Source organism: Asparagus officinalis, chromosome 8 (assembly GCF_001876935.1).
Source record: "Asparagus officinalis chromosome 8, Aspof.V1, whole genome shotgun sequence".
Taxonomy (NCBI): Eukaryota; Viridiplantae; Streptophyta; class Magnoliopsida; order Asparagales; family Asparagaceae; genus Asparagus; species Asparagus officinalis.
Genome location: NC_033801.1, coordinates 6,728,344 through 6,742,450, shown reverse-complemented (window position 1 = coordinate 6,742,450; position 14,107 = coordinate 6,728,344). Strand labels below are relative to the sequence as shown.

At 35.9% G+C, this 14,107-nt stretch overlaps 3 protein-coding genes across 8 annotated transcripts in view; all 3 read left to right on the top strand.

The window, feature by feature from the left end:
- Positions 1–902, top strand: part of LOC109819527 (EIN3-binding F-box protein 1-like) — an 8,347-nt gene extending 7,445 nt beyond the window's left edge. For 5 of the 6 annotated variants that reach the window (XM_020385279.1, XM_020385275.1, XM_020385278.1 and 2 more), the window contains one exon: positions 580–902. The gene's annotated coding sequence lies outside the window, so the exon portion shown is untranslated. Of the gene's footprint in view, positions 1–510; positions 550–579 lie in introns of those variants that run through there. The other variant, XM_020385274.1, reaches the window with a different exon arrangement.
- LOC109819709 (pentatricopeptide repeat-containing protein At4g14190, chloroplastic-like) lies at positions 2,790–11,726 on the top strand. Its single transcript, XM_020385543.1, has 3 exons — positions 2,790–3,075; positions 8,135–9,498; positions 11,616–11,726. Exon 2 carries the CDS (start codon positions 8,550–8,552, stop codon positions 9,309–9,311), a length of 762 nt encoding a protein of 253 aa, XP_020241132.1. The 5' UTR covers positions 2,790–3,075; positions 8,135–8,549; the 3' UTR covers positions 9,312–9,498; positions 11,616–11,726.
- Positions 11,619–13,094, top strand: LOC109820772. Its single transcript, XM_020386967.1, has 4 exons — positions 11,619–11,843; positions 12,348–12,542; positions 12,629–12,687; positions 12,828–13,094. Coding segments are annotated over exons 1-4 (480 nt in total). The 3' UTR covers positions 12,829–13,094.

Here is a 14,107-nt window from a genome sequence, read left to right as displayed (position 1 = left end):
AACTTGTATTCACAAAAACATAAGTTGAGTGCATTTGGACACATTGAGGAGCTAATTTGCAAGACCCCTCAGGAGTTCAGTAACTTATGAGCAGTTTCAAACATTTAAGGGGCTATTAGAGAATTATTGAAGATTTGAGGGATAAAATGCAATTATCCCAAAGAGGATCTTGGAGGTGACTTGATGAACTGTCACAGAGAATAGTTGATTTTATAATATTTTTTCCAAGCAACAGTAGCTAATTAAGACAATATTATAGTGGAGATATTTCAGAAAAGTGACCATTTTGACATAAACTATTATTCTTATGGGTGAATGAAAAATAATATGAGGATAAATAGATTAAAGAACTTATGAGCTTAAAGACCTCCAGGAGTAATTTCATCATTGTTTGAGTTCAGTCTTGTTCGGAATTTCTTCAAATCTTGTGGGTTTTCAGTGAACAATATAATAAAGTTGTTTTTCTCTTCAGAAAATACGAGACTAACACTGGTTTTATGTTGATGGCAGATGCTCATTTATGATCCGATGAAATCTAGTGCATCTACGAGACTAACACTGGTTTTATGTTGATGGCAGATGCTCATTTATGATCCGATGAAATCTAGTGCATCCACTGGGAGTTCCGCTGGTTTTGGCGGTGATAGCCCTTTCTCCATTTATGGTTTCTGGAGTTGTTGCTGTTTGTGTCCTTTTGCTTAGGTTTTATTGTGGTGCTTTTCTTCAGACAATTGATGGACATGCCTTTGCTTCTGTTATTTTGGTTATGTGGTGATGTTGTTGTTGTGTGTTGCATTTGCTTGTTTAAACTCTTCGACTTTAATATGGTAATGTGCTTTGGATTATATCCTGTTGTCAAAGGTGAAGAAGCTGATATTTATTTTATCTGAGTCTTTCTATTATCATGTTGTTTGCCTGGTACCGTGATGGAGCTTGCGGCAAAACTAATTCTAGGAAAGAATGCAGATTTGTGGCTAAACATAATGGAGGTAGTCCTTGGCTGGATGAAAGAATAAGATTGTTGTTGTTGTTGAGAGAATGCAGGTTTCTGTGGAGAGAATTTCTGAGGCATCTGCATTTGCTTTGTGATTCGGCAAGGGATGTTTTATGCCATTTTGATTTTGATTCTTGATGAAAAGTGTCTCTGATTGTGATGCCATTCGGCAAGGGATGTTTTATGCCATTTTGATTTTGATTCTTGATGAAAAGTGTCTCTGATTGTGATGCCATTTTGATCTCCAAGTTACTTTGATTTTGATTCTTGATGAAAAGTGTCTCTGATTGTGATGCCATTTTGATCTCCAAGTTACTGCAATATTTAGGTTTGGGAGGGATATCATTAACTGTAAGAGCGTGTTTTTGTGTTGTTTCATGTTCTTGGTTGTGCGCGCATCCATCTCGTTAGTTAGTTATAATGTGGTTATGTTGATGATCCAGATTGTGAAAAGGTTTGATACCAATGTTAGCGACATACCAATCAAGAGCATGAGGGTACATACCGGCCTCTGTTTACTCTAATTGAAGAAAATAATATCACTTTTAGCAATGTTTTAGGGTTAGTATATGCCTATTGAGAAACATAATTAAAATTACTTCTCAATTAATGCAAGAACTTTAATTTTACTTGTGTTTTTGTTTTGATTTTTTAAACCAAAACTTACCCATGTCTTGATGGTGTTTTGTGTTAATTTCACTATTTGTTCCCACAAATCAGCATTTGACTTCATAAAATATGGTCTTTTGGGCCAAAAAAAACTTGTAAGAATGTCTGACAAGAATTGGTCATAGTTAATGGCAACCGAAGTAACTTCATGCGAATCATCTTTTAACTAACCATGTCAATTTATCCATCATTACCATGTTCTGGGTATTTTTAAAATAATTTCAAACTTGGGCTCAGCCCAACAGATCATTAGGCCCATTAAGATAGCCCACTTATAAATAGCCTTGATTTTTAGCTAACTGTTCCCTCGTTGTCCAAAGCACAAACCATCGTTTGGTACGCGAGAATGGGCATTCTAAGTTAGAAGATAGGGAATGATCATTCCTATTCAATGGGAGAATCAAATTAGTTAGTTTTTTTTTTTTCAATTATACCCCTATTAATAATAAGAACCAATTTAAAAATCATGGCTTTTGAGTTTTGACTACGTATTCTCATTTTCTCTCTGTTTTTTAGGTTCCACCGAAACAAAAAGGCCTCCTTTCTATTGCATTTTTATTTAATTTTTTAAGACTAAGAAATAGTGAGAATTGTTTAAAATATATAAACGAAACATACACCTGATCGATAATATGCGCATTAGTATAACACATACCTAGATTAATATAACATATGCATAAATAATTTTTTTTAGTTATTATCATTAATGTTTATTTTTATCTTATTAAAAATCTATATTGTTATAATGATATTATTAGAAAATAAGATTACATTCTCACTTGTGAACTAGTGATATCAAACATGTGAATGAGAATTAGATTTTCATTCTAGCTTTATTCTACAAACGTACCCAAACAAGAAAATAAGACTGACCATTCATACGTACATTCCATTGCTTCTTCCGTACATTCCATTGCTTCTTCCGTTCCATTCTGACTTGGACTTCATTCCCACGTACCAAACGAGTCGTGAGAACTTTGATCCAATCCCACCCCCAAAATCTCTTCTTCCCCTTCAAAAAACCTAATCCACTCCCAAAACCCACCTCCAAGACCCTAACAAAACCCTCTCCCTCCTCTTCTCTCATCCCTCCATTACGCGTTTCAAGCCAAAATCACAGCGACCCTAACAAAACCCTCTCCCTCCTCTTCTCTCATCCCTCCATTACGCGTTTCAAGCCAAAATCACAGCAATCTCCATCTTGACCACCATAATCATCATCAGCAGCACAAGGACCTCCTGGTTGAGACTTTCACTGTAACAAGATCCTCAAAGATTTGATCGAAGAAGTTTCCATCGAGGGATCGGACCCAGTTGGGATTCTTGAGAGGGATGGGGATTGGAGTAAGGAGCAACTGTGGGCTGTGGTTGTGCTGCTGTTGGAGGAAGAGAGAGTCGAAGAAGCGATTCAGGTTTCAATTTTTATTTTTTTTTTATTTTTATTTTCTTCCTGTGAGAAGATATAATGCATTTAAAGCTTTTTTAAGAGTAACCCTTTTGAAATGCTGGATTATATAATATCTAATGCTTTGAAATCTGTTAGGCTGGAAACTTTGATTTGGATTTGGGAAGTTGATTTAAAATCAAAGGATTTTAAATTTAGGATTTAAAATCCATGATTTAAGAAATCTTTTGTTTGGATATCTTTATTAAATGATAAATTTAGGATTTAAAATCCATGATTTAAGAAATCTTTTGTTTGGATATCTTTATTAAATGAAAGGATTTGAAATCTTTGATTTCAAAATCTAGTGTTTGGATACTTTATTATACATGAATTTGAATTTAAAATTGATATTTTAAGAAAATTTATTCTCTTAGCACGTCTTGTTTACATCAAATGTAATGGAGATGTGTAAAATAGTAACCAAAAAAACACAAATTTAGCTAATTTTGACGATGATAGCTACATTTGCTAAGTTTTCAAATTCATTACCCGCCATAACTTGCAAGACTTCCAACAAAATGAAAATGAAGAAAACTCTACAAACATATCAGGTATCTTACAAAAAAACATCTAAATAACAGATCACCATTGCATATTTCACAGATATCCAGGCTGGAAAACACTTGAAGCTTGTTTCATATTTCACACATATTCAAAGTGAGAATAAGTTGATATCATAGCAAATAAGTAACAATTTTACATGTTGTGCATTAAAAATGTAGCTATCTACACCTTGATTTCAACCCATAAGCCATGCTCAAACATCATCCTATATAAACAGAGCAGATACAACTGACAATTACATAATCAATTTGGTCTTTGATATACCAAGCTTGAAATTCTATAGAAATTAAAGGAGTGTCCGAAAAAGGAAAAATAATACAAGAAATTTCTGAAGAAGGAAAAAAAGGAGAATAACCATTGAATCACAATCTCACGCTTCTATACAACAAACAAAATCGCTTGTAATCTTCTTCCACGTCTGCAAACCAAAGACAAAATTTCACTTACAACTTTGACAAAACCTAGGAATATCATCTGAATCTGAATAAATATTAAAAACAAATATGCAACTCACATGAGAAAGGTTTATCTGCCAAACAAGATCCAATATGCAATAACTAGAATGTGAAATATATAATTATACACAAAATGCCTATACACATATTGATCATTTGGAATGTTTATAACATGAATTCCCCCCTTCTCAACATGTATAATCAAACCTTCAATCCCAGTATCATGTGCTTAGCAGTAATAAAAAGGTGATGAAAGAGGATTTCACAAAGAAGATCCTATGATGTAGCCATAAAACACTATTATGCCCTAAATACAACATAGACTACACATTCAAACAATAATCCATTAGTTCATTACAAAATGCTTATACAGATAATAAGATATCACATGTGAAAAGAAGATGGCCAAGTGTAAATATTGTCAATGGTCAAGCATGTAGGAAATATTGCAGTTTAGCATTTATCCACTATTGCTTGGAAAATAAAATCTCAGAGAGGAGGGGGAAGGGGAAGGTGGTGGGAAAGGAGGGAGATTATAGACCATGACATGAATATTTCTTTGTTATCCTCTTATATTTGCAGAGAAACTAAAATATTTTTGTAGAATCATACTCAGAAAGAAGTTAACAATAACAGATTTAAGTCAAAGTACGATGTCATATTTTAAGTCTAAGGTTCCTCAAGACATGATTATTCTTAGTAAAATAAACATAATCAACATGCTATACCATTTTATTCGGTGAGACATTGGATAGTTAATGATAAAGATGAAATGCTTACACTTCTACCCACAAAAATGATTGCTGATGAATGTTCAGCTTAAGGTTCCTTCTTGAATCTACTTATGTCATATAAGTGAAAAGCAATAATATAAAATGGAAATTTTTGTAAAGACAAATGTCCTTAATGCTAATATATTAAACCAACCGCATAGCTATCCAATGAAACACAAGAAGCAAAATTCTTGTCCAGTAACTCATAAAACCAAATTTCGATATTGCAGCAAAATGAAGCAAACAAATGCCACCCAAAACCAACAGTTAAAAAGAGATCAAGTTCCTTACTGCTTTGATTGACAAAAGTACATAATAACTAAAAGAGATAATGTCTTGAGTTTTGCTAGGATAAATAAATAAATAACAGAACAACAAGAATAGAGCCCCACGGTCAAACTTTTGGAAAGGAAGCATATCAATCCTTCTCTTCGTTTTGACTTCCACAAAGATAAGATTGATTCAAAGAAAATTATACGAAATAGATAGGAGAAGTAATAGATGAGAAGCCAGAGGTGGAAGAAATGTAGTCTCTCCTAAACAAACACAGAATGAACCGAGTAGCAGCTCATAGTGACAGGATTAGCTAGGGCAAGCAACATTTAATTGAATGTAACTACAATTATAGGTCTATGCCCGTCGATAATTTATATACTTATCTCTTTCCAGTATAAAAGAGAATAATCTTCCACTAATGTTGAAATTAGTGCACACAAGCTTGAGGATGTTGAGATGAGCTAATAAATGAATTGAGTACGTTCGAGAGCAGAAGCTTATTTTAAAATCAAACTAAACAAAATCCCATTTTTCCAGCGAGTGAAGTTGAGATCTGCAAGATAAGTAACATTACGCACCTCAGTATCAAAGCGACAAGTACAAGTGAACGATGCAAACTCACTGCTGAAATAAAACTGGAACATCTTTTGACTTGGTGATATCCTTGATAGTTAAAACTATGTCAAAAATGTAGTTCCTTGAAGATGCAAGTAATAATCAGACATATTACAGATTAAAAAGATTCCTTAAAATATGAATATAAGAGAGGCAAGTTCTCCTGATGGTAGAAGCTTTTGATATTATTTTACTGATTAGAATGCATTTTGCATAAAAACCTTGCAGGAGCAATTATATTAACTTCCAAAGATGATATATACATGTAACGTAAGGTTTATTGAAACTGATCAGATAAACAGTCTACAAGTAAAACTGTCATGAGACTCAACACAAAGGACCAAAGAACATTAAAAACGGAAGAAGTTTGTCATCAAGTGGTTAATGAACCTATTAAAAAATGACCTGAATGCAAATGAAGAGCACGAAACATCCAGAAACATGGGCCGACAAACAAGTCTTATCTTATACTAGAAAATGGGATGTAAAGAACACAAATAGCCTATATTCAGCCCATAATAACTGCAATTATCAAGCTGGCTGCATATATTTGTGCTCAATACATCACTTTGGATATTTGTATCTAGTTATGTTATATGTCAATCAATTAGTCCTAGAGAAGCTTGGATGCTAATAACCTCCATAACCATATCTACATCTCTGAAACATCACGATGACACCCAATTGCTAAAACTAGAAAACATACTAAAAAAGTTCAAACAAACCTGAAGAGCACTGCAAATACTCTCAATATCCGAACTATATGATGTATTCTCCGTCTATTAAACTGCATAATATGCTATAGAATTGATGGTCTACCCTGTTCAAACTGATCTACATGATATCAGAGATCTACAAACAAAAAACAATGTATGCTTTAATCAAATTTTATAATTACAATAGACCCAGATAATTAGATAAACAATTCCAGGATGTCAAACTACATATATTTATATATATTTGAGATATATGTGATACATGCAAAATGAATCATATTTACATTCTATGCTAGCAACTGATAAATTGGTCGCTCACATGCATCAATGTTAACAAAAGCTATGCGACATTCACACGAGGAATAAAAACAGACATCTTTCTAAAGAGAAACAGCAGCAATTACCTTGGAGAAGTTTGGCCAGGTCCAGTCTACTTCCCAGACTTCTTCAATCTTGACGCTGTAAACTTTTAGGACCAAGAAATCGAAATCTTTCACAAAACTCTTCCCATCGGTGGCCTTTGGATTGACTGAATGAGATCAAAAAGAGGTGAGAGAGGGGAAATTGATCTTGAGAGTAGGCAAAGTGATGCTTACAGAACTCTCCGCTTGAATCTCCGCCTTCGTCGCCATCGGATCGCCGGAGATGAAGATCTCAGTGAAGGGGAAACCTCTCAGGTTATGGTTTTTCGGGGAGAGTTCAAGGCGATGGTTCGGGGCGACAAACGGCAAGAGACAAAGGAAAGAGGGAGGATAGGTCGCCGGAGAAGAGGTGCCGGAGTCGGAGGCGAGGCGTTGGCTAGAGGTGACGATCGACTTGGTCTAGGGTTATGAGAGAGAGAGAGAGAGAGAGAGAGAGAGAGAGAGAGAATTGGGATTTTGAGGAGACAGAGATCGATGAAATGAAGGGGATTGGATTTGCTGAATCACGATGGTCAGGGTGGGATTTCAAATCCATAATATTGGGCTTCAAAATCCACCTCAACAAAATCATCTGATTTAAAATCTAAACCAAATTTGAAATCCAAACAAGATATTTGGATTTGGGCTGCCCTGGATTTCAAATCTTGGCTCAAATCCAAGTTCCCAAACGTAGCCTTAAACTATTTGGTTAATTTAGTTGTTAAAACTTCTTTGTGTAGTTTTGGGTTCCTATGAGATGTAGGACTTTGGCATACGGAATTTTTGCCGCAAACATTTTAGATTATTTAATGGACTTAAATTGATCTTATGAGTGAGCCATTTGAGCGCTGGGTCTGTGCTTCCAACGTGTGTCATTTTTCAATAATTTCATTGGTTTTTTGAATTGCTTCCCATGATGTTGGATGGCTTACGGGGTCCAAGTTCATTATACTAGACACGAATGTACCACAAATGCCACTTGATATTGATAGTTTCATATGTCCAGTCATTGACATCATATTCTAGTTATGTGATTGTGCTAGTTACTCTTAGTCTAATGATGAATTCTCTGACAGGCGCATTGTTCAATATGGTAATTGGAAATAGCAAAAGTTGATCATAGTTTAGGGGAACGTGCTTTCCATGAAATTTCAACTTTTTTAAAAATAATTGAATATGTTCTCTTCTCCATAAAATTGAGGCCCTCATTTATGTGATACACAGGTGTTTCATTCGTGGAAAAACAAAGAAACATCTCGAATCGCTGGTGCCAACTACACCAAAATCATACATCTGTTGTGTGAAAGAAATTACAGAGAAAGAGCACTCTCAACCCTCCATGACATGGAGGAGCATTGTGTTGTCCCTTCTTTGTCATTCTACAATGACATAATTCATGGATTTGCGAGAAAGAAAGAGTTTGATAAGTCAAGAAACATGTTGAGTAAAATGGTAGAGGCTGGTTTGCTGCCTACACCCGAAACATATAATGGGCTTATTCGAGCTTATGGAGATTATAAATTGTATGATCAGATGAGTGTGTGAAGGAGATGGAATTAAAAGGATGTTTTCCAAATGAGGTTACCTATAATTTTTTACTTGAAGAATATGCTCGAGTCGAGGAGGACTTTTTGAAAGAATGGAAAGATTGTATAGAACTCTCCAATCAAAAAGAATGAACTTGCAGCCTCACGCTTTGCTCACAATGCTGGAGGCTTATGCTGATCTGGGGATCTTGGAAAAAATGGAGAAAATGTTCCGCAGATTTTTGCATTCAGAAGCATATATGAAGGAAAATCTAATAAGAAAGTTGGCTATGGTTTACATAGAGCATCATCGGTTTGTTCGGTTGGAAGAGTTTGGGAATGAGATCAGTTCCAGAACTGGTAGAACTGATATTGTTTGGTGCATTCTCCTCCTTGCTTCTGCTTGTCTCTTGAGCCGAAAGGGTGTAGAATCTGTTGTTAGGGAAATGGATACGGCAAAAGTTGAGTTTATATTAACCCATACAAATATTCTTGGGCTGTTTTATCTTAAAATCAATGACTTCAAGGCTTTAAACGGCGCACTTTCTCGGATTGAAATGCACAAATTGAAACCCGATATGGTGACTCTTGGAATTCTTTTTGATGCTTGTAAGATGGGGTATAATGGCATCCGTGTGTTGGAAGTATGGAAAAGAAATGGTTGCCTAGAAAGAGCGGTGGAAATGTACACGGATCCTCTAGTTTTGGGTGCTTTTGGCAAAGGGTCTTTCATCAGGAATTGTGAGAAGACATACTCCTCTCTTAAATATAAAGGGAAAGAAAGAAAATTATGGACTTATGGGAAGCTAATCAGCTTAGTTTTCGGAGGGAGAAAAGATGGACAAGATAATCTATTGCAAGCTGGAAAGAGATGAAGGAAAGTCTAATGTATGTACCAAACATTAAAATTTTCTTTAGGCCATGTGATCTCTTCCTTAGCCAGTAAATGTCTTATACGGTCAATAGTTTGACACTTTCGAAAAGGAAGCTACACTATAAATGATTGATCAAGATTCAGCACAGACTGAAGGAGCCGTAGATGCATATAACTGATGATCTTGAGTAAGCAGATTCTACTTCCAGCTATCTTTGTTTCTTTGATGTCCTATGCAATAACTATTTTCTGTCGTTTATGTTATTAAGCCTTTTTTGCCGGTATGAATTTGTATTGGCTCCTAGGAGATAACATCACTAGAAAATTATCAGGCTTTGCCGTTTTCCAGTTTTATGTAAAATTTTCTGAATTGTGAAACATAGTCTTCTTACCAAAATATCCATCAAACGGCTGCATCTTTGTTAAACAAAAGTTGCATTCCGCATCTTTGTTAAACAAAAGTTGCATTCTCAAATATAAAAAAGAAACTATTTCTTCTTGATCTGAAAACACGAGGGGGGAAGAAGAGCTATATGTCGAAGTTAAACTATTGGGAATGCTAATTTTCCGTTTTGCACAAGTTACCTTCCCCATGAATGTTTATTATTACAGGAGATTGAGTTTTGAGTTCAGTGTAAAAATACTAGAGAAACATGTGCAACTAATCTGATGATACTTGATTTCTACTTGTAAACTTCAGAATCGTAATTCTTTTACAACTATGGCATTTACTTCTTTAGCATGCTATTTACTACTATGGCATTTTACTGTGATACTTGATTTCTACTTGTAAACTTCAGAATTGTAGTTCTTTTACTACTATGGCATTTACTTCTTTAGCGTGCTATTCAGTTTATTATTATTATTATTACATGTATACTTGTTTGAAGGTAAGACCGACTGAATAATTTACCTCTTTCTGGGCAGTGAAGATCATTAAACAAATTAAGGTCCATGAAGCAAGTTCTATATTAAGCATTTAAGAGACGTTTAACTTTATTAATGTTCCTCAAGCCATCGTCAGGCTCAACTGATCAGGATAGGCTCATAGGCAAACATCAGGAATTCCTTACTCCAAGCCCCTACGTACATAGAACAATTATAGTTTATGATTCTCATTTGAGTTGGCTCATAGGCAAACATCATGGTCAATGTCTTCCACCTCAAAATGTTATATGGTTCAAAACTCTCCTGTTTGGTGTTACAGTATCTTGTCAAATATTGTAAATATTGCTTATTTTTTAAGGGAGTCCATCATGTAACCATATCTTTAAGATTCTCACCTCCATAGAATCTGTAAGAAAATTTGTCGTGCTTCAGGTAATGTGTTGATAAATGAATTAGTGTCCTATGTGGTTTGGTATAGATGGTAACTCATTCACAGTAGTTCAAGTCTAACATGGTCAAAATTAGTTCTCTTCTCAATGATAAAATTTGCAATTTACCTCTAATAGGAAACAAATACTGAACTTGTAAAGCTATCACATTGATGATTTCTAAATACAGGTTATAAGCTTTGACATTATTCTCCTTAAACATGAAAATTTTCTTAGTAGATAAAATATATAACAATAAGTTGAGCTGGTCAGAATATGTGGTATTTGCTTTGGGAGTGTAAGAGACTGATATTGAAGTTTAAAGAGTAAAATGTACACTATTGATACAAAAGTGTTAATATTTAAAAGAAACAATCAGTTACCTGGAAAGCTGTTCATATAATATGACTTCAGTTATAGGAAAACATGTACAGCTAGATCTCTAATATCGTGTAATAGCTAATGGATGACCTTGCAAGCTATGCACCTATTAATTCATATTAAACTTGCTGTTAAAAGCTAGTCTTGATTAATGAAAGCCCAAGCTTGGATCCTAGCTTGAAGTAACTAATGGAAGAAGACTTGAATTAGTCATGCTACTCCTGTTTATGACGTCATGCATAGTGGACGAGCGTCTGTATGCAAATCTTTGTAACAACAACCTAATTCAAATAACACTCTACTTTGGTAAATCAGTCGGATAATATTAAATGCCTTATTATAATCTTTGTGAGATAGAAGGTTGGTGCCTTGAAAGCGAAAGGGTTGAACGTTTCAATGTACTATATGTAATATATCATACCTAATGTGATACAAACACCATGTCCTCTTTTGGCAGTAACAACCCAAACAAATGCCAAGCAACATAGCCCTAATGTTTTCATCAATTGATTTGTCTTCATCTTGCTTGCACTTGTTAGATCTCGGCCTGCAATCTTCCATATCAAATTCAAGAATCTCTGTGTAAGTGTTTGTTTTTATGTTTGCAGAAGATGTCCTCTCAGAAGAAGGCGCCCGTGTTTATATCAGTTTATGTGGTGAAGCCTAGGCGGTCAACTGATCGTCGGAGGCCCTACCACCACCACCACCACCACCACCACTATCACCACGATCGGAAGGCTGAGCTTCTTCAGTATTGCCAACGGTTGAGGACCAGTGCCCACCGTGAACAAACACCTTCCACCCCCAAAACCAGCTCCAGGCTTATTTCTAACAAGGTATGGTAAATTTCAGAAAAATTAAAACGGTGCAATTTTTTGCAAGAAATTAACCTAGCATATTTTATTGTATATCTGCATATTTATTGTACGAAAGGTATTTACAAATTGAATATAGTGTTTTGTTAGTTTCAAAAACAGTTGGATTTACATCTTTTAATATAGGAAATGTCTTTCACTGCAAATCAAGTATTTGTTTATCTGCAATTATAAAATGATATACAGTTTCTGAGTTGGGAGCCACTAATTTGATGACGTGACATTATTTTTAAATCTTTAAATTAATGTGAGGACTTGCAGAATTTGCTGCTATCAGATCAGCTGCAACAATGTTGCAATTTTTTTTACCTGTGAAATGGAAATTTGATTACCATTGCCGACTAGCATTTGATGCTTTAGCTCTATTCCCTGTCAATCAAACATCCTTTACATTTCCTTCATCATAGCAAAATTTGTTGTTGTTACGATTTACTCATTTTGCCCTATTAATGCTGCCTAATTTAGATTATTCCACTGCATCGCAATCCGAGTATTCGATGTAACACGACGTGCTTAGGGAATTGGAAGAGGTTGCTGATACCGAGATTCATTCTGAGACCAGGTGTTATATTCAGAAGGAAAAAGGAGAAGAAGATGACAGCCAAGAAGATGAGTGATTCTATGGGAAACACAATGCATCTAATTGCAAAGAACATAAGGGTGATATTAACAGAGGCTGAGTTTGTCTGTATCTTTGAACTTTAAATACTTAATTAAGGATTAATGAAAATTTTAGTATCTTGCAGGTTGAGAAGCAGCAGGGATTTGTTAAGAAGCTTCTCTCCACTTTTAGAAGACGTAAATGGTATCTTGCAGGTTGAGAAGCAGCAGGGATTTGTTAAGAAGCTTCTCTCCACTTTTAGAAGACGTAAATGATCATATTGTGATTTGATGGATGAAATGATTTGTTAAGAAGCTTCTCTCCACTTTTAGAAGACGTAAATGATCATATTGTGATTTGATGGATGAAATCGATTTGGTGATAATGTAATATGATTTTAGTGTGAGTTGCTTTTATAAACTCCCGATAAAAAAATTTAACATGTGGGTATTATACCGTGTGAGGAAATTAGTTAAACTAGATTTCTATTACTATTGTTGCTGTTCGTAATATCCACATTTTCTTAAGGAGGGACGATGAAAGGGATTATTATCTTCATTGATAATTCGGTGTAAGATTCCAAGGATAATTGTTATTAGATTTTGGCTCTTGGATGTACGACTTATATCAAATCATACTATCCATACTAATGTGGATAAAAAAAAGGGAAAAATGCTTCCAGCCCCCAAAACAAATGAAAACAAGCTTCCCACCCCCAAGATTTTTTCAACGGGTGCTTTACCTCCAAAAGTAAATTTTTTGTTCTCTGAGCCCCCAAAACACAAAGCCCAATGAATTTCACACAGGGAAAGACTATAATACTCATTCTCTCTCTCTCTCTCTCTAACCCTGCAATCCTTCTGCTCTCCCTCCCCCACCTCTCCACCCGCCGCCACCACCCTCCTCCTGCCATCCTCACCTTCTCTGCCACCGTCGTTGCGGCCATCCATAGCATCCTCAAGATCCACAACACAGAGAACCCGGCGCGGTTCGAGGAGTGCAGAGAGATCGTCCGCTCGATGGCCGAGCGAAACTCCGACGACGAGCGCTGCATAGCTGACGGGAACGAGCGACTGAGGTTTTACTGGTTCATGATTCTCTGCGCGCTGGGTTTCATGGGAGTGTGGGAGTGTGCGGGAGGACCTGTTCATGGGAGCGTGGGAGCGTGAGAGGACCTGTTCGTGGGAGCGTGGGAGCGTGCGGGAGGACTCGCCCAACCCAAGAACAATAATAAGAAGAAGAAGGACAAGATTGATAGTAATTATAACCATGCCCCCTGACCTTGGCTGCTCCTGCTTTGGATGCTACAAGAGCTTCTGGGCTCGTTGGGATGCCTCACCCAACCGCCATGTCATCCACCTCATCCTCGATGCCTTTGAAGAGACCCTTGAATCGAAGGAGGCCAACAGCAAGTAGAAGAGGGGGTTGAAGAGTAAAAAGATTGATTTTGATGAGGTTTTGGCGAAAGAGATGAGCGCCCATGAGGAGAAAGTTGATGATGATGGCCATGATGATGGGTACGGGCATGTTACTAATTACCAACGCTAAAACTATTACCACCAAAAAAACTTTAAAATAACCCAAATAAAAATATACCTGTTGCTTGTTAAAATTACTCCCCCAT